The sequence below is a fragment of the Globicephala melas genome, chromosome 1 (genome assembly GCF_963455315.2).
Source record: "Globicephala melas chromosome 1, mGloMel1.2, whole genome shotgun sequence".
NCBI classification, from domain to species: Eukaryota; Metazoa; Chordata; class Mammalia; order Artiodactyla; family Delphinidae; genus Globicephala; species Globicephala melas.
This window is the reverse complement of record NC_083314.1, coordinates 169828300-169850538: the sequence shown is the minus strand read 5'-3', so window position 1 is coordinate 169850538 and position 22239 is coordinate 169828300. Positions and strand designations below refer to the sequence as shown.

Here is a 22239-nt window from a genome sequence, read left to right as displayed (position 1 = left end):
CTCCCACCACAGTGCCTCTGCACTGGCTGGTCCCTCCTCCTGGAAGTCTCTTCCTCCTCCAGCTTTCCCTACAACTGATGACTGGAGCTTTCCCACCAGGCAGGTCTCAGCTCAAATGTCACATCCTCAGGGAGGCCTTCCCTGACCACCTCAGCCAAGCCGACTGTCCTGCCCTGTAACTCTCTAGCACATGACCTGATTTCTTTCATTCACAGCACTTACCCAAGTCTAAAATTAGCTTGTTTATGTGTTTATAAACACTGTCTGCCTGCATCTCCCGATTACAGGCCCCAGAGTATGAGGACCCCATCAGCTGGTTCACCACTGTCTCCCAGCACCTGTGACAAGGCTCTAGGTAGACACATGATAAATCTCTGTCAAATGAATGAATAGATGAGGAATTGAGGGAGTTGGCCACAAAGAGATGAAAGGCACATCCAGGGCTCTAGACAGAGCTGAAATGGGCAGGGGAAGGTCCTGTTTGGAAAACCAGCTGCCCCACTTCTCTAGGCTTAAGAGACGGATCTCCCTCTGAGCCAGCATCTGTCAGCTCCCACAACCTGGGCCAACCCATCTCCTACAGCTGGGATGGAGCCCCAGATTCTTCCTGGTGCTGCCCTTCACTGACCTGTGTGCCCATCACCACATCCTCAATGTCTAGCACTCACCAACGGGGAGCCACCAGGAGTCAGTAGCACACTGTTTGGAAGGAGGCATAATAGTAAGAAACATTAACAGCAGTTGTCATTTTGGAGACAGCCACACTGGGGTGGTATATTTATTAAGAACCCAGGCCCCAGAGTCAAACTCCCAGGTTCAGTGTCCGACAGCACCACCTAGTAGCTATTTGACCTTGGGTCAGTTCCTTAACCTCTAGGTGCCTCAGTCTTCTCACATGTAAATGGAGAAAACAATAGTACCCACATTCCAGAGTTGCTTAGAAGAATAAAGCACCTAAGGGAGTTCCAGACACAGACTGCTTACAGAGATTGCCACATTAAGTGTGAGTATTATTACTAAGCATTATGCATCTATTGAGTACTCATTTGGGTTAGGGATGGTGCTAAGCATTTCGTTATCTCATTTGATCCTCACAGTGACCTTGAGAGGTGGGGTCATAGTTATCCCCATCTTACAGTTCAATAGACTGAGGCTCAGAGAGTTGAACCGACTCTCTCAAGGTTACCCAACTTGCAAATGGCAGAGTCAGACCACACATCTAGCTCTGTCTGCCTTCCAAATTCTTTTCAACACATCTCACTGTGTCTCTAAAAAGCGCAGAGTTTTCCAGAGTCCCCTTACCTGGACTAGGCTGGGCTGCCTGCTGTATTTTCCCCCCCGCACCTTCCTGGCAAGGCACTCCCAGCCTTAGTCCCTCCTCTTGGCTAGGAGCTGGCTGGCTGGCTGGGATTCGTGTCTGGACGGCATATCAGGCAGCCACGCTCACTTTGCTTTCACTGCACATGATTGGGAACTGCGCCAAGTTGCAGAGAGGGCATCATCGGCGGGGGCGGGGGTGCTGGACTTGTCAGCAGCTTCCTTCTGCTCCCCGGATGTGGCAGTGCCAGCACCAGCCTGTGGTCTGACATCACCAATTCCTTAAAAAATCCTCCTGCCCCAGGACTGAGCAGAGGCCCCCCGAGGCCCGTCTTGCTGCTCCTATGCGCCACCTAGAGGGCATTTTGGTTACTGCACCACCACCTTGCCGAAACTGCTCGGTGGGGGGGAAAACAAAAGTCAACCGATTAAGACAAACGGTCCTAAGGGCAGCTGGCAAAGCGCAACCTTATTCTCTGTCACAGTGGTGGCCTTTGTGGTCTGTCCCCTGGTACTCCAGCTACAGTTCCCCGAGCACCATGCTCACTCATACTGCCACACCTCTGCATGTGCCATTCCCTCTGCCTGGGATGCCCTCAGTTGGCTTGTCTACCAGGCAATTCATCTTTCACTTCTCAGCACAAATACTCTCTCTTCCCCGAAGTCTCCTTTGACTTCTCCAGTCATGTTGAGATACTGTGTTCCCAGTATGCGTTATATCTTCGAAAAACAAGCATTTTGGTGTCTGCCTCCACACTAGTGATGAGCTGTGTGAAGGCAGAGATCATGAGTTTATATCTTTGCCTGGCTTTAGAGGCCACAAACTGGTGGGCTACAGATGTGTTTTGTTTGCCCTACTGTGTCTTAGAAAAATCTGAATATGTTGCCAATATATAAAATTGGGCGTTTCTTATGAAAATCGCATTGGCCAGCTTTCCTTAAAAAATTGGAAGGCATGGCACTCTGGGCCTGCATTTCCATAAAAGCATCAACCAGCTGGGGTTGGGTAGTGGGTATCCCCTTCAGACGGGCAGGTACTCTCCACTAGTCACCCAGTGTGTAAACATGCCCTTGACCCCTGCAGGATGTTGAGTTTGCAAGAAGGTGCTCAACAAATATGCTTGCTGAATGAATGAATGAATGAGAAAGATAAAATAGAGAGGTAGAGAGTGCAGGAAACAGTCTGGGGAGTGGATAAAGTGAATTCACAAGACTTGCTTCTCTTCCTTTGGGTTGCCCACCCCCAATACTGAACCAGCAAGAAATGGCACAACTACTGGAAGGCCAAACATACTCTGCTTGACTGACCTTCAGAGAAAGAATGCATTATGGGAAGGGTGCCAAGAGACTTCCAGGCCACAAGGCAAAGTAAGGAGAGGAGCCTGAAGGTATAAATCCTTACACAAATGCCAAATGTGTTTATTATAACATCGAACCCAGAAATGGGTTAGTGCTCAGTGCTTCATTTTCGGATAGAACAGTCCTTCTTTATGCAGGGCTGTCCTTCACATCCGGGACATTTAGCATCTCTGGCCCCTGCCTACTCAATTCCAGTAGTGCTCTTCTCCTCCCTCCCATTATTACATTATAGTATAGACCAGATGTTTGTGTCTCCCTCAAATTCATATGTTGAAGCCCTAACTGCCAGAGTGATAGTATAAGGAGGTGGGGTCTCTGAGAGATACTTAGGTTTAGATGAGGTCACGAGGGTGGGGCCCCATGATGGGATTAATGCCCTTATAAGAAGAAGAGAGGGCTTCCCTGGTGGCGCAGTGGTTGAGAGTCCGCCTGCCGATGCAGGGGACACGGGTTCGTGCCCCGGTCTGGGAGGATCCCACATGCCGCGGAGCGGGTGGGCCCGTGAGCCATGGCCGCTGAGCCTGCGCGTCCAGAGCCTGTTCTCCGCAATGGGAGAGGCCACAACAGTGAGAGGCCCGCGTACCGCAAAAAAAAAAAAAAAAAAAAAGAAGAGAGAACACAGACTGAAACCTCCCTCTCTCCGTCATGTGCAGTCACAGCGAGAAGGTGGCTGTCTGCAAGCCGGGAAGAGGCTGCTTTAGAACCAGGATGATGCTGGAGCCTCGATTCCTAGGCCTCACCCATGGCAGACGTTGCTAACTGACTACAAAACTTTCTTCTGACGTAGGATGCAGCCTCAGATTCGCTCTCCAGCACTCCAGAGAGCCTCCACTCAATGGCTGGAGCTGGCACTCGGCTGCCAGGGTGGGGTGTTGCAACACAGCAGCCCCATCAACGTCCCGGGCCTGTTTTATCTTCATGAAACCTTAAACGACCTAATATTTGCGCCTCTTCTTTTCTTTCCAATGTCAGTCTTACTGGTGCGTTAGGCCTAACATACCTGGGCAGCTCCCACACACGCTCCACTAGAAGCCAACACCCTTACCACTCCCTCTGGTCATCCCAGCATCCAGTACGGCCCCTGGACCTTAATCATTTGCCTTGATAGACCTCTAAGCCACTTCCTGGCCTGCCTTGCTCTCCCCTCGCCCTGCTTCTCCTGCTCTGACCTCTGACCTCCCTCCTGGACGACAGTTCATACTCCTCTCTCCATCCACAATCTCTCCTTGGTGATCTCATCCAGGTTTGTGGCTTCAAATGCTATCTACACATTAATGACTGAAATTTATATTTCCAGCCCAGGATTTCTTCCTGAATTCCAGCCTCGTTTAAGCTATTGCCTATTCAACTTCTTCACCTGAATGATTTATACACCCCTAAATCCAACATATCCAAACCTGAACCCTTGATCTCCCACCTCAAGCCTGATGTACACACAGTCCTCCCCATACCAATCCATGGCAACGCCATCCTTGCAGATGCTCAAGTGAAAAGTCCTGGAGTCATCCTGACACGTATTCTTCTCTTGTACCCCACATCCAGTCCGTCAGAAAATCCTGACCGCTCTCCCTTCAGAATATACCCGGGGTCCCCCACTTCTCCCCACATCCACTGCTGCCACTCTGATCCAAGTTACCATCATATCTTGCCTGAATTATGGAAACAGTCTCCTGGCTGGTCTGTCTGCTTCTGCCCCTGGCCCTAACAATCTAGCACAGCAGCTAGAGGGATCCTGATAAATTCGGTCATAGAATTTCCACGCTCAGCAGCCTCCAGTGGCTCCTGTTTCACTCCATCTTCCAACTCCCCCCCTCGCTTATTCACTGCAGACCCACTGGCCACCTCACTGCTCCCTGACCCTGCCAGGCACACTCCCACTTCCGAGCACTTGGTTTGGAATGACCCCGATGTCTGCCAGGCTAATTCCTTTAATTTCTTTCACCTCCTCAACGAGGGTTCTCCTGACCACTGCAGTGACCATCCTTCCCCAATCCCCCTCACTCTGCCCTATTGTTTTCCATAGCATTTATCACCTTTTGAACCATCGTGTGCTTTACTTATCATATGTATTACCTGTCTCCCCCATGAGAAAAATAGCCCTCATGCCTGTGGGGATTTTTGTTTCTTTTGTTCACTGCTATATCCTTGGCACCTAGAACAGTTCTTGGCACATAGCAGGTCCTCAATAAATATTTGATGAATGAGTGACTTGATGATTTAGGGTAGATACCCTAACCAGTTCTGCCCAAGCCCAGAGATCCCAGTCCGGGTACAGTCTCTCAAGACCCGTTCTCATGGGGTTCGACTTGACCTTGAGAATGTTCCCCAAACAGTGATGGGGCAATAGTGATTGGTCAGCCACCCCAGTGAAGGAGCCACACCTCTGATTCAGAGGCCCACCGAGTCTTACTGTGTGGTCTTAGAAATCAGAGGCAACATAAGATATGACGTTTCCTCCTCTCCCCTGCCTCGGGCTTTCTCCAGTAAAACAGAGAGAGACAAACATGCTGAACAGGACTGCTGGGGTGGAGAAGTCCATGGTTTCCTTTACCTTTCCATCGATGGTCTTTTTGGAGAGGAGGTGGCCGAAGACTTGGAGTCCACAGAGTCTCTCCTGAAAGAAAAGAAACTGGAGATGAGATACTCTCGTAGGCTAGCATGAGTACTGGTCTAGGAGCTCAGAGGCCGGAGAGAAGGCATCCTGGAGCCAGGCCTGCTGCGCTGAGGATGACGAAGCCCACCTGGGCCACAGCTGCCTGGGAGTGAGAGCTCCAGGAGGTGCTGGCTGGTCACCCTCCCCTACCCTCCATCAAACGAAGTAATACGAGGGAAGGAAACCAAGATCTGCCAAGCACCTAATACGTGTCAGATATGTTACATGTGTTATGTCATGTGTTACTAATTATTAATAACTAATTCTCAGCAGGCCCTTCCTCCTTGCTGACAGGCAGGCCTTGGCTAGCTGGAATCGATGGATTGGAATTCCTGGGATTGTCAATTCTCATGAGGAGCTGGAGAAGATCAGCTTCAGACTCTCCTGTGGGCACCTTAAGAGGAGGAGAGAAGCACGTGGGCCTTGGAGCTAGAAGAGCTGGGTTTAAAACGGCAAGTGAAAAAGCAGGATACAGGACTTTGCTGGTGGTCTAGTGGTTAAGACTCTGTGCTTCCGCGGCAGCGGGGCACGGGTTTGATCCCAGGTTGGGGAAGTTTCGCATGCCACACCAGTGCGGCCAAAAAGAAAAAGAAAAAAGCAGGGCACAAATTTAGATGCATACTGTGTCTTAAGTCAGGCAAGAAAAGTAATGCTTAGGAGGGGAAAAGATGAAAAGAAAATACATCCAAATGCTAACCATGGTTATATCAGGGTGATGGGATTAGAAGGGAAAAGTTTCCCCCCATTTTCCAAAATACAGGTAGCCAGTCTTTATACGGTAGAATGCATTTTCCCCTTTTTTTGGTTTTATCATTTTAATCTGCTTGTAAATTGTAACTCCCCATGTCACTTACCCAGCTCTCCTTTTTATTTATTTTTAAATATTTATTTATTTATTTATTTATGGCTGCATTGGGTCTTTGTTGCTGCACGTGGGCTTTCTCCAGTTGCAGTGAGCAGGGGCTACACTTCATTAGAGTGTGCAGGCTCCTCATTGCGGTGGCTTCTCTTGTTGCGGAGCACGGGCTCTAGGCACGCGAGCATCAGTAGCTGCGGCTCAGTAGTTGTGGCTCGCAGGCTCCAGAGCGCAGGCTCAGCAGTTGTGGCACATGGGCTCAGCTGCTCCACGGCATGTGGGATCTTCCCAGACCAGGGCTCGAACCCGTGTCCCCTGCATTGGCAGGCGGATTCCCAACCACTGCGCCACCAGGGAAGTCCCCCAGCTCTCCTTTTAATTCCAGCACAAAGTATCACTTTCTAACAGACTATTTGTTTGCTTATTTTATGCATTGTCCGAGCACCTCTCATGTAAATTTCGAAAGAGCAGAATTTGGTGGGTTTTGTTCACTGTGGTGGACGCTGTCTCTGCTGAGCCCACATCATTCCTTGGGCACTCCTTCTCCCAAGTCCACTGGGGCCCAAGGTCTTCCTCCTGCAAAATCCCCTGGGCCTCTGCCCCAGGGAGTTCTCCATGCCAGCCAGCGCCAGCAGACCGGTAGGCAGGAAGTGCTGGGGAGTTAGCCCCAGGAGCAACCCTCAACCAGACACGTGGAAATAGGTGGGCAAATACCCCAGCTTCCTTGGCCCTCCAGAGGGTGAGTTGAGGTGTGTTCTCCACTGCTCTCCAGCGGGATGTAAGCCCTGGTGACCCAGGGCAGTTACCTGCCCACGAACGCACCCTGTGCCAGTTCCCTTCCCTTCCCTGTCTCACTTCCTCACTCCTCTGTCTGCATTTCCTGAAATCACTTCCCAAATAAGCCTCTTGCACTTGAATCTGTATCTCAGGGTCTGCTTCTGGGAGGCCCAATCTAATATATTCAACTGACTTCTCCCAAGTGAATAGAACAGTGCCTGGCACAGAGTAGGTGCTCTATAAATGTTTGTTGCTGAATGCTATGAAGTCGAACAGTAAAGAAATATTTTAAAAAGTGGAAAAAGAAACCTGCCCAGAGATAACAACTGTTAGGTTTAATGTCCTTCCTTCCAAATCTTTTTCTACACGCATACAAACATATATGACATTTATCATTCTAAAAAGGGAGGCAACGACGACTTGACTTGCAATCCCAGCCCTGCCCCTGGGCAGGTCATGTTCTCTGAGCATCGGTTCCCTCATCTGTCAAATGGAGAGTAAAGGACCTATGTTTGGGGGCTGGCTGGGAAGAAGAATTTAGATCATTAACATCCCTACAGCAGTTCCCACCACAAAGCTGTCCTCCATACTCCATAATCCTAGGTATCTGATTTCTGGTCTTCCAGATTATGCAAGGTTCCTGCATGGATTTCCAGCTCCCATCTCATCCTCCAGGTGGTCCGGGAGACAGTGGGTGAGGAAGGTTCAGGGACCAGCTCTAATTATCCTGTGGACCAGACTCATCCAGCTCTGGACCTTTGCCCCAGCTTAAACACAGGGAGAGGCAGCAGAAAGGGAGAGGGGCAGAGACCCTCCTTCACATGCCCCTCCAGTCCCACACGGGGCCCTGGGAGTTCCTCTGCGGGGTTCCTCCCCGAGTGCCCCATGGGGATGGACAGGTGCAGGCAGAGCCGGAAGCTGAAATTCTTGCAGCGGGAGAAAGGAGGGAAGATGTGAGCCTCTCCCCACAACTCCCGAGACTCCCCATTTTCTGGCCCTTCCTCATTGCTTTTCCTTTCAGAACAAACCAGAAATATTCCGCAGTTTTTGCAAATGATTATGAAAACTATTCAGGAACATGAGAAAATGCCTAGAATACACTAGGAAGATAACTGAACAGGGATGTAATAGTTTGTAGACTCTGCCTACAGGAATTGGGAAATTATGTATGTAAGTAGATCAGGACAGGGAGGGAAGAGAAGAAAATGAAAGCTGTTTCATTTGTCAGAAGTGGCAAACTGTGAAGAAATATTTTAAGTTCTTACTTTACATTGTACTAATGTGGTTATACTGTTTATATAATAAATAATGATAATGAATTGTCATTAAGAAAACTAAAAAGAAAGGAAGTTCATCAACTGAGCTGAAATAGGACCCCTGCCCACTAGATTCTCCCAGCAAGGTGGGGGGACCACTGTCTGCTCAGCCATGGTGACAGCTTCATCTCATAGCTCCAGCTGTGAAAAGTGAGCTGGCATTAACAATTCAATGCCCCAGGATGTTATCTGTAAAATGCTGGTTACAACACAGTACATACAGTGAGGTCCCAATTTTATTAAGAAAATACAACTCTCTCTATGTTCTTAAAAAAGATGAGAAAGATATACATCAAAATGTTAACAGTGTTATTTTCTTCTTGTGTTTGACTTTCTAAACTTTTTATAAAAATGTGACTCACCGTTGAAATAAATAAATATATTATGTGAAAATGCTACAAAATAGAACACAGAGTTTAATTCCATTTTATGAATACAATAAGTATTTCATGGGTAAATGCATAGGAAAAATTCTAGAAGGATATATATATGTGTATGTATACACACACACACACACACACACACACACACACATACATTTTATATATAGTGAGATAATGACGCTTAGGCCATAATACTGAGTCTCAGAGTCTAAGGGTGTGTGTAAGTGATTAAGTTCAGCCCAGAATTTGGCTTTCTGCTTTCCAACCGTCTCCTTGCCATTACCTATTGTCCTTGTAGGCCTTTAAAAGAAATCCCTTTGCTGATCATTCAGTGGGATTTGGGGACAGAGCAAAAGGAAACACCTGTGTTCAGGCTGCCATCTGTTCCCAGATGTCTGCACTTGCTATTCCACAGGCTAGTCCCGTAGCCCATTTGGTCTCCTCAGCCTCTGTCTTTCAACTACATCTCACAAGATCCTGAGGCTTCATTTGCTAAGGTGCTCAGAACCAAACAGTGGCTCCAGACATGGCCAGACCAGCCAGAGCATGAATTTTCCACAGGGGACTGCAATGGTACAGCCGGGCCTAGAAGTATTCAATAAATGCTCACTCCATGCTGGGCACGGTGGCTCACAGGATCCCTGGCAGCCAACCTTCTAACTCGTTTGGGAAAACCAAACACACCATGTGAAAAGTTAAATGCCAATCAGGATTTCTCCAAGTGGGATATAATTGCAAAATTAGCAAAATGAAAGGAATAGAACATACAAAAGATTACACAATCATTTGACAAGTACTGCATTTTAAAAAGCAGACTATAAAATTGATGATGACTATAGAAAACAAAGAGAAAATAGAAAGAAAAAACATATACCAAAATATTAATAGTGATTGTTTTGGGGTGGTGGGGATGTGAGTGATTTTTTTTCCTACTTTTTATTATTTATTTATTAAAATTTATTTTATTTATTTATTTTTGGCTGCATTGGGTCTTCACTGCTGCATGTGGTCTTTCTCTAGTTGCTGCGAGCAGGGGTTATTCTTTGTTGTGGTGCGTGGGCTTCTCATTGCGGTGGCTTCTCTTGTTGCAGAGCATGGGGTCTAGGCACAGGGGCTTCAGTAGTTGTGGTGCGCGGGCTCAGTAGTTGTGGCTCGCAGGCTCAGTAGTTGTGGTGCACGGGCTTAGTTGCTCCGCAGCATGTGGGATCTTCCCGGACCAGGGCTCAAACCTGTGTCCCCTGCATTGGCAGGTGGATTCTTAACCACTGCGCCACCAGGAAGGCCCTAAAAGTACTGTTGTTCTGATTTCAAAAGCAATACAGAATCATTGTGAAAAAAACAATACAGATGAAAAAATTTTATTGTAAAAACAGATGAAAAAATTTTATTGTAAAACATAGAATATGAAGCTCTTCTTAATTACAATCACACAGATACAATTTTGTTTTTTTAAAGATGGTTTCATTATTTTTTCTCATTTCAAAATTGGTACATATTTATTGGGAAAACATTAGGAATACAGAAATTTGCAAAAAGAAGAAGAGGGACTTCCCTGGTGGTCCAGTGGTAAAGAATCTGCCTTACAATGCAGGGGGCACGGGTTCAATCCCTGGTCAGGGAACTAAGATCCCACATGCCGCGGGGCAACTATACCCGCGTGCCACAACTACTGAGCTCGCGCACCTCAACTAGAGCCCGCGTGCCGCAAACTACAGAGCCCACACACCCTGGAGCCTGAGCTCCACAACTAGAGAGAGAAAACCCGCACGTCATAACTAGAGAGAAGCCCGCGCACCGCAACGCAAGATCGTGCATGCCTCAACGAAAATCCCGCATACCGCAGCTAAGACCCGATGCAGCCAAAAATAAATAATAAATAAATAAAAATAAATCTTAAAAAAATTACATCTTAAAAAAAAAAAAAAGATGAAGAAAAAAAACCTCTCAATCTTACCACCCAGAAATAATCACTATTACCATCCTGGTGTATATCCTTCATGTCTTTTTTCCTATGCATGTACATAAAATTCACTTAATTAATTTTTATAAAAATGGAATCAAACTATATAGTACACTATATAGTACACAGTTTCACTTAATACTTAGTGAATATTTTTCCACGTCATTAAATATTCTTCCATTCTCTCCATGGGGGCCCTATTGGCATTTTGAGCATAATAAATGGTTCTTTGGTGTGTAGGACTATTCTGTGCATTGTGGGAAGAGTAGCACGGAGCATCTCCTCTGCCCCACAGTTATTTTTACAACTAAAAATAGGAGTAGTGTGGTGGAGGTATATCTTCCTCCTGGTCAAGAAACACTCCTCCTATAGCATCATTTCCTAAAAACACTTATTTCATAGAATTATAATAAACATTCATTTAAAAAGCGTTCAGAGGAAAACATGTTTCAGAAATGTCAGCTGAAAAATGTTACACACAGAACATAACATCTGTATGTTTAATCTGATTAATTCCTTAAAATGAATACCTTGTAGTGGATATACTTGGCAAAAAATGTATGTACATTAAAAATGTTGGTATATCACGATACTATCTGTATTATCTAGTACCATCAGGTACCATTCAGTGTTATCTAGTCTCACCCCCTTATCTATCAGATGACCCCCTCCCTAAGGAATTAAGTGATCTTTCTAGTCACACAGGGAATAGGTAGGACTTACTAATCCATCCATGAAGGCTTTTATCTACTGTCATGGATAAGGCATTTGGGTCTAACAGAAAGTCACGCATTTTGGGGGACCCTGGCTGGGGTGGGCAAAGGGGAATGGGCACGGTGTTGAGACCTCAGCAGAGGTCTGGGGGCCTGACAGACAAAGATGGGAATCCCACTCTGTCACATAATGGCTGAGTGATATTGAGAAAGGCCCTGCTCCCCAACCTTCAGCTTCTGCGTCGCAAATTGGCAATTTGAATAAAGAGCCAACAAAACACTTTTCCTTCTCTGTGGACAAGTTCCTAGCCCCATTTACCTGGAACCCTGCCAAAGGTGGAACGTCAGCTGTACTACTAGGCAGCGTTGCTTCTAGTGCAAATGAGTACTGATTGGTAAACTGTGTCTAGACAGGAAGGGCTATGAAAGAACTATAAATGATTAGTGGAAAACCACGGCCTTTGGGCTACCCTGAGTGCAGTGGTCATTGCTCTTGTAACTGGTCATTGCCCTTGCTGGGATCCTGGAAACTTTGTCTATGGGACTGTTATAAGATTTAGGACGTGGGGCTTCTAAGTCAGGGGGTTCCTACCCATTGTGGTCTCATTCTCTGCACCTGAGAATGTCACCTGGGTGGGCCAGAGAACAGCTCTGGACGCTGCGTGGTCCCCTGTGAGAACTCTTGGTGATGAGAAACACCTGAGGCTACCCTGCTGGCACAGTGCATCTCCTGTCCCTGAATCCTTCTAGGCAAAGCCTATGTCAGGGATGGCCTGTTTGGGTCTTGTGAGTCTGTCTGGTTGAGCCAAGAAGACCCCCAGAGGGGCCACTGTAGGAGATAATAACAATAACCACCTCCTGGTGTGTGAGGATTCAATGAAGTTATATAAACAGAGGTGTTGCTATAGGATGTGACAAGTGTCAGCTCCCTTCTCTCCATCCCAGAAAAAATACCTGTCTTTGGGCTCTTCCACTCGTTTTTTCCTTGGTGGAGAAAGGCTTGTCTCTGGCTTCCAATCTGAACAGTCAAGCCCTTTTTCCTTCTTCTTTGCTTTTACTCTTTCCTCTCCTTTTTCTCCTTTAGGGGGTGCTGGGGAGTGTAAAAACAAAATGGTAACATTGTTCCTTAACTCTCTGTCTCAGCCCAACCCAGGACCTGGGGAAGAAGGGGCAAAGGTCAGGGACTGAGATAGCCTCCACCTCCCCCAACAAATACCTGTTTAGAAACAAGCGCATATCCAATATGCACATGTGTGTGCAAACCGAAGCTCACACATGGGGACAGAAAGACCTTTGCACACACCTATGCACATATTCATATCAATGTGTATATACAGATATGTACAAACACACAAGAACACAGATATATATACACAGGAACATGTACAGGAAAACCCACCCATCTACAAATCTCCCACTTGTTTAGACAAGCACTGGCAGTCCCACTAGAGGCCGTCTGTCACTTATTAAGTCATTCAACAACCATACGCTGAGTGCCTGTTATAAGCTGGGCACCGTCCATCCAGGTGCTGGGAGGAAAACTTGGCCCAAGCGACCCTGCCCCTCTCACCCAGCAGCTGCTTCCAGTTTCTGATGAGGACTTTGGCCAAGGACACCACCTCCTTGTCAGAGCAGTGCTTGCGGACCCCATTCACGGCAACTCCAATCCTGGTGGTCTGCAAAGCGAGAGGGTTAGTGGCTGGCCTGGGAATTAGGACCCACTGGACTGGCTGCCCTAACTGGCAAGACCTGCCCCAGCTCAATCACCCCCTTCCCCTGGCGCAGCCTCTCCCGAGTTCCAGCCTGGACCTGTGGCTGAGGTAATAACCCTGACCTTATAACTGAGGCCCTGACCTGCTGTCCTGAGTGAGGTCAGTGCCCAAGGCCCAGCGCCCTGCAGGGATGGGTAACTGCGGCTCTGGTGAAAAGCTGGAGCAGTGGTGGTGGGTCTGGTTGATGACCAGGACTCCTCCCTATTCTCTGTCCCCTGGTGTCTTTGAGTTCAAATTTCAGCTTAAGACACAGCTCTGGCTACTACAGCTTGGGTATTGCTGATTTTTCAGGGCTAAGAGCTTCTGGTAAAGTTTGGGGGCTACATGGGTAACACATGGAGGATCTAAAAATGGGGGGCTTTTCCCTCTCCCTGAGTCACTGGCCTCTTGGATCCCACAGGCCCAGGGCCTTGGGAATTGGGGTACACAAGGAAAGCAAGTCAGTCTTTCCCCCAGACCCAGAGGGCCCCGAGGGCTTAGAAGCTACCCTGCCATCATCTAAAGGCCTGGGTTCCCACCCCCAGAGTACCTCAAGATCCCATCCTGCCGCCTTCCCTTCAGAAATTCCTCCCAGACCCCATCCTTGGAGGGTTCCCCCTAAAGGGTCTTTCCCTACCCCACAAAGTCACCCTCCACTCCAGGCACTGCCCATCCCCACCCACCTGGAGTAGCTGGATGGACATCTGCCAGCTGTTCAGCTTCTTCAGAAGGTCGAGGGCCCCTTCCTGTGGGAGGCCACAAGGTGAGGGCTGAGGCCCGTGGGGTCTGCCCCAGGCCCCTCTCTGATCGTTGTGTGGTCTCAGTGGGAAGGAGGGTGGCAGGAGGTAGGGAGGAGACTCTTCCAGTGACAGGATACAGGCAGCCAAGTGGTCGAAGAACAGAAGGAGAGAAGGAAAATCTTCTGCCCCAAACCAGCTCTCTAACTTCACCTCCCACCACCCAGCTGGGTTCAAGCCCCTCTGAGCAAGGGTCCAGCCCTACCCACTCACCCTGACCCCCAGCCATTGGTTCTGCTGTTCCTTCCACTGGGCATTCTCTTCCCTTCCCCATCTCTTCCTCTAAAATTAATTGCTTCATGGCTTATTGCTTCTGCTTTTATGTCTGTATATGCCTCCCCTCACTTCCCAACTGGGAACGTCTGTAGGTTGAGGACTGTGGCTTTTTCTAAACAGCTTTATAGAGGTATAACTGACATACAATAAAACGCACATGTTGTAGGCTACAATGTGATGAGTTTTGACATACATATACTCCCCTGAAACCATCACCACAGTCAAGATAAGGACATAGTCAGCATCCCCGACATATCCCTTGTGCCCCTTTGTCACACATCCCTCGCTGCACCCCCAACCCCTCTAGATGAGCTTGCATTTTGAAGGATTTTATAGAAAGTGACTGTAATGGAATTTCGTATCTGGCTTCTTTCACTCTGTAATCATTTTGAGATTCACGCACATTGTAGCACAGATCCACAGCTCCTTTTTTTTCTGAGTTGTTTGCCATGGCCTGTATATACCACAATTTGTTTATCCATTCACCTGTTAATAGCACTGTTAGGTAGTTTCCAGTTTGCAGCAATTACAAATAAAGCTGCTGGGAACGTTCATGTACAAGTGTTTGTGTGGACATGTACTTTCTTTTCTCTCCGGTGAAGAGGACTGTTTAATCTCTGAGACCTCCGGGTTCAGCATGCTGAACTCATCACTCAGGGAGCATCTCCCTGAGTGAGTGAATAAAGCAGAAAGCAGAAGGCAGGGGGGGAGAGTGGGAGGGGAAGAAAGGAGACTCGGATGTGAAAAGCTGTTGGCTGCCAGGCCCTGAACAACCCCTGATCCATTTCAGCCTTCTCTTTCTTTCCACCCACTTCCTAGAAGCCAGCCCCGGTCTCCGGTGCTGAGATGGGTTCCCTGGGGAGCAGCAGCTGACTGTGTTCTGTATGCCCGAGTCCTGGTCCCACTGTGCACTGCCAGCCACCAAGCCCCTCCCTATTAGTCTTCCTGGGCCACATCCCAAGAGCTGCCCTCTGTCAGTCCTCAGCCTCCCTTAGAACTTGGGTTCATAGTCTGTTTTCCAAGGTGTGACCTGCGGATGTGTGTGCACGTGAACTTGTGGGCATATAAGCCTGCATGTATCACTAGTTAAAGGCTTATTATCTGCTGGACACGGTTCTAAGTATTTTACATGCATTATCTCTTCTAACTCTCTCAATGACCCCATGAGGTAGGTCCTATTACTATTCCCATTTTTACAGAATCATTATCCCATTTTCAGAGAAGAGAAATAGGAACTGAGCTGGGATTCAAACTTAGGCCCTTTGGGTTCGACCCAATATACAACCATGTAGGTAGGTATGGACGTAGGTCTGGCTAGACGTGTGCAATCATGAAATATCAACATGGGTAAGTGCAGTGGTATGTTGGTCAATGTTTAACAACAAGTTCTCAAAGAAAAAAAAATTGATTTGTAGTGTTTGCCCATTTCTGTGGTGTCAATACTCCTCCCATGGCCAATGTCAAGATACCAATATGCTGTGACTGACCTGAAGGAGGTATTGGGAAGAGATGTGTGATGTGAAACCATACTGATATAACAGAAGCAAATAACCTCCAGACCATAGATGACAGTAAAATGCAATAAAATAATAAAGAAGTGATGATTTTGGAGTATTTATGACCTTTGTTTTTTGTTTTTTTGTTTTTGCGGTACGCGGACCTCTCACTGCTGTGGCCTCTCCCGTTGTGGAGCACAGGCTCCGGACGCGCAGGCTCAGCGTCCATGGCTCACGGGGCCCAGCCGCTCCACGGCATGTGGGATCCTCCCGGACCGGGGCACAAACCCGCGTCCCCTGCATCGGCAGGCGGACTCTCAACCACTGCGCCACCAGGGAAGCCCTATGACCTTTGTTTTTAATATAATTTATTTAATTGTAAACGTATAATTTAATGTTAAAAATAATGGCTGTATTTAACAACTGGCTTGCAAAATTCCTGAAAGTTCAACAGTGTTAAGCCAGTTCCAGCTCACCACTGGGCGTGTGCCTCTGCATGTCACACTGTATAACTGGGTCATGTTGGAGAACAGCCGTGAGCCTGGGTTGTAGCTGGATTCACAAAGCCTTGTGCAAATGTTGCCAGCTGTGTCTCTCTGCATGCACGAATGGGATGTTCAGCCGGCAGTATCTCTGGTCCAGGTGGGGAGCTGCTGTGTGTACGCTGCTCGAAGCATAATGTGTTTATTTGTCTTTGAGGGATGATGGCCGTGTCATAACATGTCTGAACATGTAAGTGTGGCTGTCTGCTAAGTTTGTAGATTTGCATGTCGGGGTGTAGCTTATTGTATGTATGCACACGTGTAGGCATGTGTGTAGTTGTTTTTGTGTATCCTTCTGCAAATATAATGGTCAGTGTGTCAGTCATGCCAGGGTCAGTAACCACGTCTTTTATGTAGTTATGTTCATAGTTGTGTGTGATATATGTTCATATATTGTGTGTGGCTGCATGTACGTAGTTATGTTTGTTGTGTGTGATCATGAGGATGTTTGGCTGTAAGTCTGAAGCTGTTACAGTTGCTGTGCGCTCCCAGCATCTGACAAAAGCTCTAAGTTGCTGGGACTTCAGTAATTGGCAGTAAACCCCGGGCCTGAGCTGCAACGTGGAAGATCCGTCTTATTACAGGAAGTGTGTCCTCCTCTCCCTAACCACCACTGGGCGGGCCCACTTTCGCTCCCAGAGCAGGCCCCACCTTTCTAGGTCACATGCCCAGAGCTCTGTGCCCACCCAGATGCTGCCAAGAACCCAGGCGCAGACGTGGCTGCAGACTGGCTCTGTGCTACAGGGACCCTGAGGCCAGACTTGCATCTTTCCTGGAGAAAGCTCTGGGTACTTCCACAGGAATCCTCACCAAGGGACACCATTTCCTCTTCCCATTTCGCAGAAGAGGAAATCGAGGCCAGAGAGGGAAAATAGAGCGGTGGGTCTAGGTCCATAAAAGGAGTGAGGGGAGGCCGGGGCAGGTCCCTTCCTCCTCAGCCAAGCTGCCTTTCTCAGGTCTCCTAAGCGGCCCCCACACCCCTCACGCAGAGGTCCAGAATCTCCTGGCCCAAACCTGGGGTCAGCAAGGGGCAGGGCTGGGATAACCCGTCTACTTGAGTTTGAATGTGGTTCAGGAGCCCCGGGCTGGGCTCTGCCGCCCCCAGTTAAGCCTGGTGACTTGAGGCTCAGTTTCACTGACTTTGGAGCATCCTGGAATGGGGGCTCCCAACACTCTGCAGGCTTGTGTGTTTCCTCTGGCTGTGCAAAAGCAGGAGTCATTCTCGAAGCCTTCCCAAGCACCAGTCCAGGTCTTCCTAAGGGTTTCACATCTCTTCCACCCTCACCACCACCAGCAGAGACAAAAATCCAGTGACATTCCTTCCCAGGAGGTAGGTAATCTCATCTTCTTACAGATGAAGAAACTGAGGCTCTGGTCTTTATATGGACACCAACTCATTACTGCCCATGTCTACGGGAGAGCTCCCTGACACTCCATGGATCCAGTGACCTCTCCCTCTTCCCTGCTCTAAAACCACCCTTAGGGTCCCTCCCTCTCTCAAGCTCCTAGGATTACAGAATGTGCTGGAAACGCAGGTCCTGCTCCAGCATATGCCTACAGATGGTGGGAGGAGGAGGGCTCTGGGACAGGGCAAAGTGAGGGACTTGCCTGCTGGCCTACCCTCCTCTCTCTTCCCTCTCCTGGTGAGCTCCAGCCCTCTCCGTCCCAAGGCCAAGTTTGTTTGTCTAGGCAACAGGGCGGCAGCCAACTTGAGGCAAAGATCACAGGGAGGATCAAATATTAACTTCAAGTCGGCCCGCGCTGAGGGCTCCTGGCACTGAGCGCTCAGGGATCCGCAGGTAAGGCCTCCATCTCTGATTCCCCGCAACCTCCGGGCCCCTCTCTCCCCCCCACCCCGGCCTCCTCCGCCCCGCAGCCCAGGCCTGCAGCCGGTCCCCCTTCCCCCGCCCCGCGGGCCCCATGGGCGCAGCGGCTGCCCGACACCTGTTCGGCCCCCGCCCGCCTGGGCCCCAACCCTCGGCCAAGGAAAGGGAGAGTTGCAAACAGAGCAGCTCCTGGAGCCTCAAGCTGTGGGGTTGCGGGATCCGAGGCCCTTCGCTTTTCTCCGCCAGATCCACTCCCGGGGTGCGGCGTAGACGCGGCTCAACACCCCTCATCAGTTCGAGTTTCTTTGCCCCTTCTCGGGTCACCCAGGATTTTGTTTTCCCCAGTCTCCGGCTCCCCCGTCCCGCAGTCACCGCCGCTCCCTGGGCTTTGCACACGCCGAGTCCCGGGGCTTCGAAAGTCCTTTTCCAGCTGCCGGTCTCTTCACTCTCTTTCCCGGGCCCTGCACAAGCTACCCAGGGGCCCCAACCCTGCAGGTCCAGGCGTACGTGCTCAAGCCCAGTCTTTGGGACCGGCACGGTCCACCCCGGAGCCCCGGGCCATGCACACGCCCACCCCGAGGTGCCAGCAGTCCCCAAGGGGCGCTGAGCCCTGCCCCGGCCGTGCCTCCCTCCGGTCCCCGAGTCCCGCACGCGCCTCCCGGGCGTCCAGCCAGCACGGGCCCCCGGGACTCCCGGGCTCGCACGCGCCGCGCCTCCCGGGGGCTGGGGCTGTGACCCGAACTCTGCAGCCTCACCGTGTTCTTCCTGGCCACCATCTTCTCCAGCTTCTTGGCGATCCTCAGCAGCTCCTCTTCCTGGCCCATGTTGGCCCGCGACGCCCGGCGGGACGAGGGGCGCAGGGGCGGCAGCCGGATTTCGGGTGCAGGAGGCGCAAAGGCTGAGGGCGCGCAAGCCGCGCGGGCCCCAGACGCACCCGACACACACGCCCGGCGGGGGCGGGGCTCTCCCCCCACACCCCCTCGGCCGCCTGCCTCCCGGCAGTGGGGGAGGGGTGGCATGCGCTAAATATAGACTTCAAGGACTCGCCGGGGCAAAGATTGCCCGCGCCCGCCAGTCGGGCTACCCGAGAGAGGGACGAGGCTGCGAGAGCGGGCCCTCCACCTCGGGCCGGTCCTGGGGCGCCGGGAGCTGAAGGGAGATTTGGGAAGGAGGGCTCTCTGGCGAATGGGGAGGCCGTCGTCCCTGGCCACAAGAGGCTGTTGCGGCGAGGAGGGCACCCGAGGGTGCCCTGGGAGCTTCCAGAAGAGTTCTGGGCTCCCGTGTCTCTGCACCGTTGCAGCTCAAAGCCAGCCGACCTAGTTCATGCCTATGCCCAAGTGGAGGCAGTTTGGTATGCTTGAATCACATTATTTTGCATGATCATTAAATCCAATTTTGTCCTACCCTGTGCTCACTATTCGTGCACACGCGTGTATCCAGGCCCACTGTTGCCCTCAATTTTGTTTGTTACAGTGAGGTTTTGCATTTCTAACAAGCTCTCCGAGTGCTGCTGGTCCCACGGACTACACTTTGAGTAGTGAGGGCTTGGGAAATTCTTAAGCGCACCAAACTTTGAGAAATCCGTGTCCAGGTGCATGTGCCCCTTATTTAGTCGGGGTCAGGACACTGCCTCCCCAGTGGGATTGGATCTGGAAGGGAGGAAACAGAATCATGCCTCCACAGCTGTGCACACATCTGTGTTCCTGTGGAAGGACCTTCCAAGTGTCCCCAGCAGACCCAGATCCCTTCCTGAACGTGAGTTTGATAGAAAATGACCTATGTGTGTGTGGAGTGTGTGGGGGGGTGCTTATGGGCCTGGAAGGGAGGCATGAAAAATGGTCCGCTGTGTGTGGGGATGGGAAGTTGTGGCTTGGAGTGTTCAGTGAAATCTCCACTTTCCTGAGAGAAACTTAGAGAACCTCATCCTCCATCACAGGGTGGACTCACCTGGCTTCTGATGACAAATTGAAATTAACACAGAGTGATCACAATTCAGGCATACAAAAATGGAGTCCGATTAAAAAAAAAAAATGGAGTCCGGTAGCAGTTGAGGATCTGGTTTCAGACACATCTCTGCATCACTGAAAACCTGAACTTTCTTTGAGCTCTACCAGATCCATGGACATCACCAGAGTACTCAGAACAACACTTGCCAGCTGCAAACCTTATGGTCTCAAGGTCTCCCCTTGAAATTATTTAACCATTTCGGACCCCAACCAATCCTTATTAAATAAGCACCTTTACTTCTGGCCAGCTCCAATTGTAATTCTTGACAAACAACTCCTGTAACTAACTGTAACCTTGCGGTTTCTGCCTTCATAAGCCTCCCCATTTTGTAGTCCTGCAGAACACAATTGAAGAGCTTCTATATATATATATTTTTTTCGTTATTTTATTTATTTATTTATTTTTGGCCCCCTTGGATCTTTGTTGCTGCGGGAGGGCTTTCTCTAGACCCGGCGAGCGGAGGCTACTCTTCCTTGCGGTGGCTTCTCCTGTTGCGGAGCGCAGATTCTTAACCTCTGTGCCACCAGGGAAGCCCTGAAGCGCTTCTTGAATCTGTGTCTCCAGGAGTGCAGTGCTAGCAAACCCCAAATAAGCACCTTGTTTTTCAATCAGGTCTCCATTTCTAAAATTTTGGTTAAATCTTCTAACTGTGCTGGGACCAAGGTAGGAAGGGGTGGGTTTCTTATTCATTCAGCAGATACGTATTGAATGTCCAAGCAATGAATAAGACAGCCCCAGCCCCAGCAAGCTTGAGACCCAGTCTATGGGTAAGAAAAACCTTAAACAAATACGTACACCATCAATTCTGTGTTATCACAACTGGGGTGAGGGTCAGGAAGAAGTAGAGGATAACTTGCAGACATCTGAGGGGACTCCTACCATTTGGGGTGTCATGTTCTCTGAAGAAATGAAGTTTAAACTTTGGGTGGAAGTGCTCAGTGGGAGTTGGCGGGAGGAGGAGGAGAGTGTTAAAGTAAGAGAAGAAGAAACATTTATACATATATTTATTGAGTACCTACTAGGTGCCAGAACTTTCAGCCCTGAGCATCCTGAGAGGTACAAATCAGTCCTCCTGGAGTTCCGAATGTGCAAAGCTTGGGGAAGGGAGGGTGCTTCACGTGTCAGGGGTTGAAGGAAAAACTGGTGTGGCTACAGCACAGCGATGAGAGGGGTGTTCGGAGGGGAGGGGCAGAGAGTCGGAGGTGGGTGGGGCCTGACCATGAAAAGCACTCTAGGCCGCTTTTAGGAGGTTAGACTAAAACTTCTTGGCCAACCCCCAAGCAAGCCCCTCTGGGTTGAAGAGACAGCTGTCTGCAATTACTTAGGATTGCCTTTTAGAAGCAGATTTTAGTTTCCTCAAACTTCTACCCAGCTCCCACTGTGAGTTGACTGACATCAAAAGAAGCTAAGACTTCAGGGCTTGAAGGACCCTAAGAAAACATCAATTCCAACCCTTTCTTTGTACAGATTGGAAGATTGAGGCCCAGTGAGGCCCAGGATTGCCCTGCTCAACCGTATCAGACATGTCAGTACTCTCTACATCCCCTCTGCCTACCCATCCACCTTGGAGTTCACCAGCAGGCAATTCCTGGACACACCTCTGACAGCTTCCTGCATCTCTCTGACTGACGGCTTCAGGGCAGCCTGGAAGTAGGGAATTAGGAATTGACACCCCCAGAAAGGACCCTTGAACCAGCGAGAGACCAGAGTTGGTAGTAAATACACCAATTTCTTCACTCCTGATGGGATAACTTGAAGGCACGTTCCTTTTTTTTCACATCCCTACTAACCATTGTGCTTCCTGGGATCACCTCACAAATAAGCAGGGACTGTGGCAGAGTTAAACTGCAAGTCTCCAGACTCCTAGTCCAGTGCTCTTTCCTCACACCAGGGTTTCTCAACCTCGGCACTATTACCATTTTGGACTGGATAATTCCTTGTTCGCGGGGGCTGGCCTGTGTATTGAAGAATGTTTAGCAGCATCCCTGAACTCCAGCCACTAGATGCCAGCAGCACCCTCCAGTTGGGAATAAAAAATGTGTCTTCCTTGTCAAATGTCCCCTGGGGGAAAATCACCCCTGGTTGCAAACCACTGCTGTACACCAGGCTGTCCCTCTTAGCAGGTCTAGAGAAAGAATTCCAAGCCCTAAGAATCCCTCCCCTTCCCGACGGCTCTTCAGAGAACATAAATGAAACCACTGAAATTTACT

General features: G+C 49.5%; 1 protein-coding gene across 1 annotated transcript in view; it reads right to left on the bottom strand.

Moving 5' to 3' along the window:
• TCEA3 (transcription elongation factor A3) overlaps positions 1-19203 on the bottom strand; it is a 36090-nt gene extending 16887 nt beyond the window's left edge. Inside the window, exons 1-5 of the mRNA XM_060309757.2 lie at positions 18778-19203; positions 13769-13831; positions 12905-13010; positions 12289-12424; positions 5228-5290 (exon numbers count right to left, since the gene is read on the bottom strand). Coding sequence (XP_060165740.1) covers positions 5228-5290; positions 12289-12424; positions 12905-13010; positions 13769-13831; positions 18778-19041 — 632 coding nt within the window. The 5' untranslated portion in view covers positions 19042-19203. The remainder of the gene's footprint in view (positions 1-5227; positions 5291-12288; positions 12425-12904; positions 13011-13768; positions 13832-18777) is intronic.
• Between the last annotated feature and the right edge of the window lie 3036 nt (positions 19204-22239).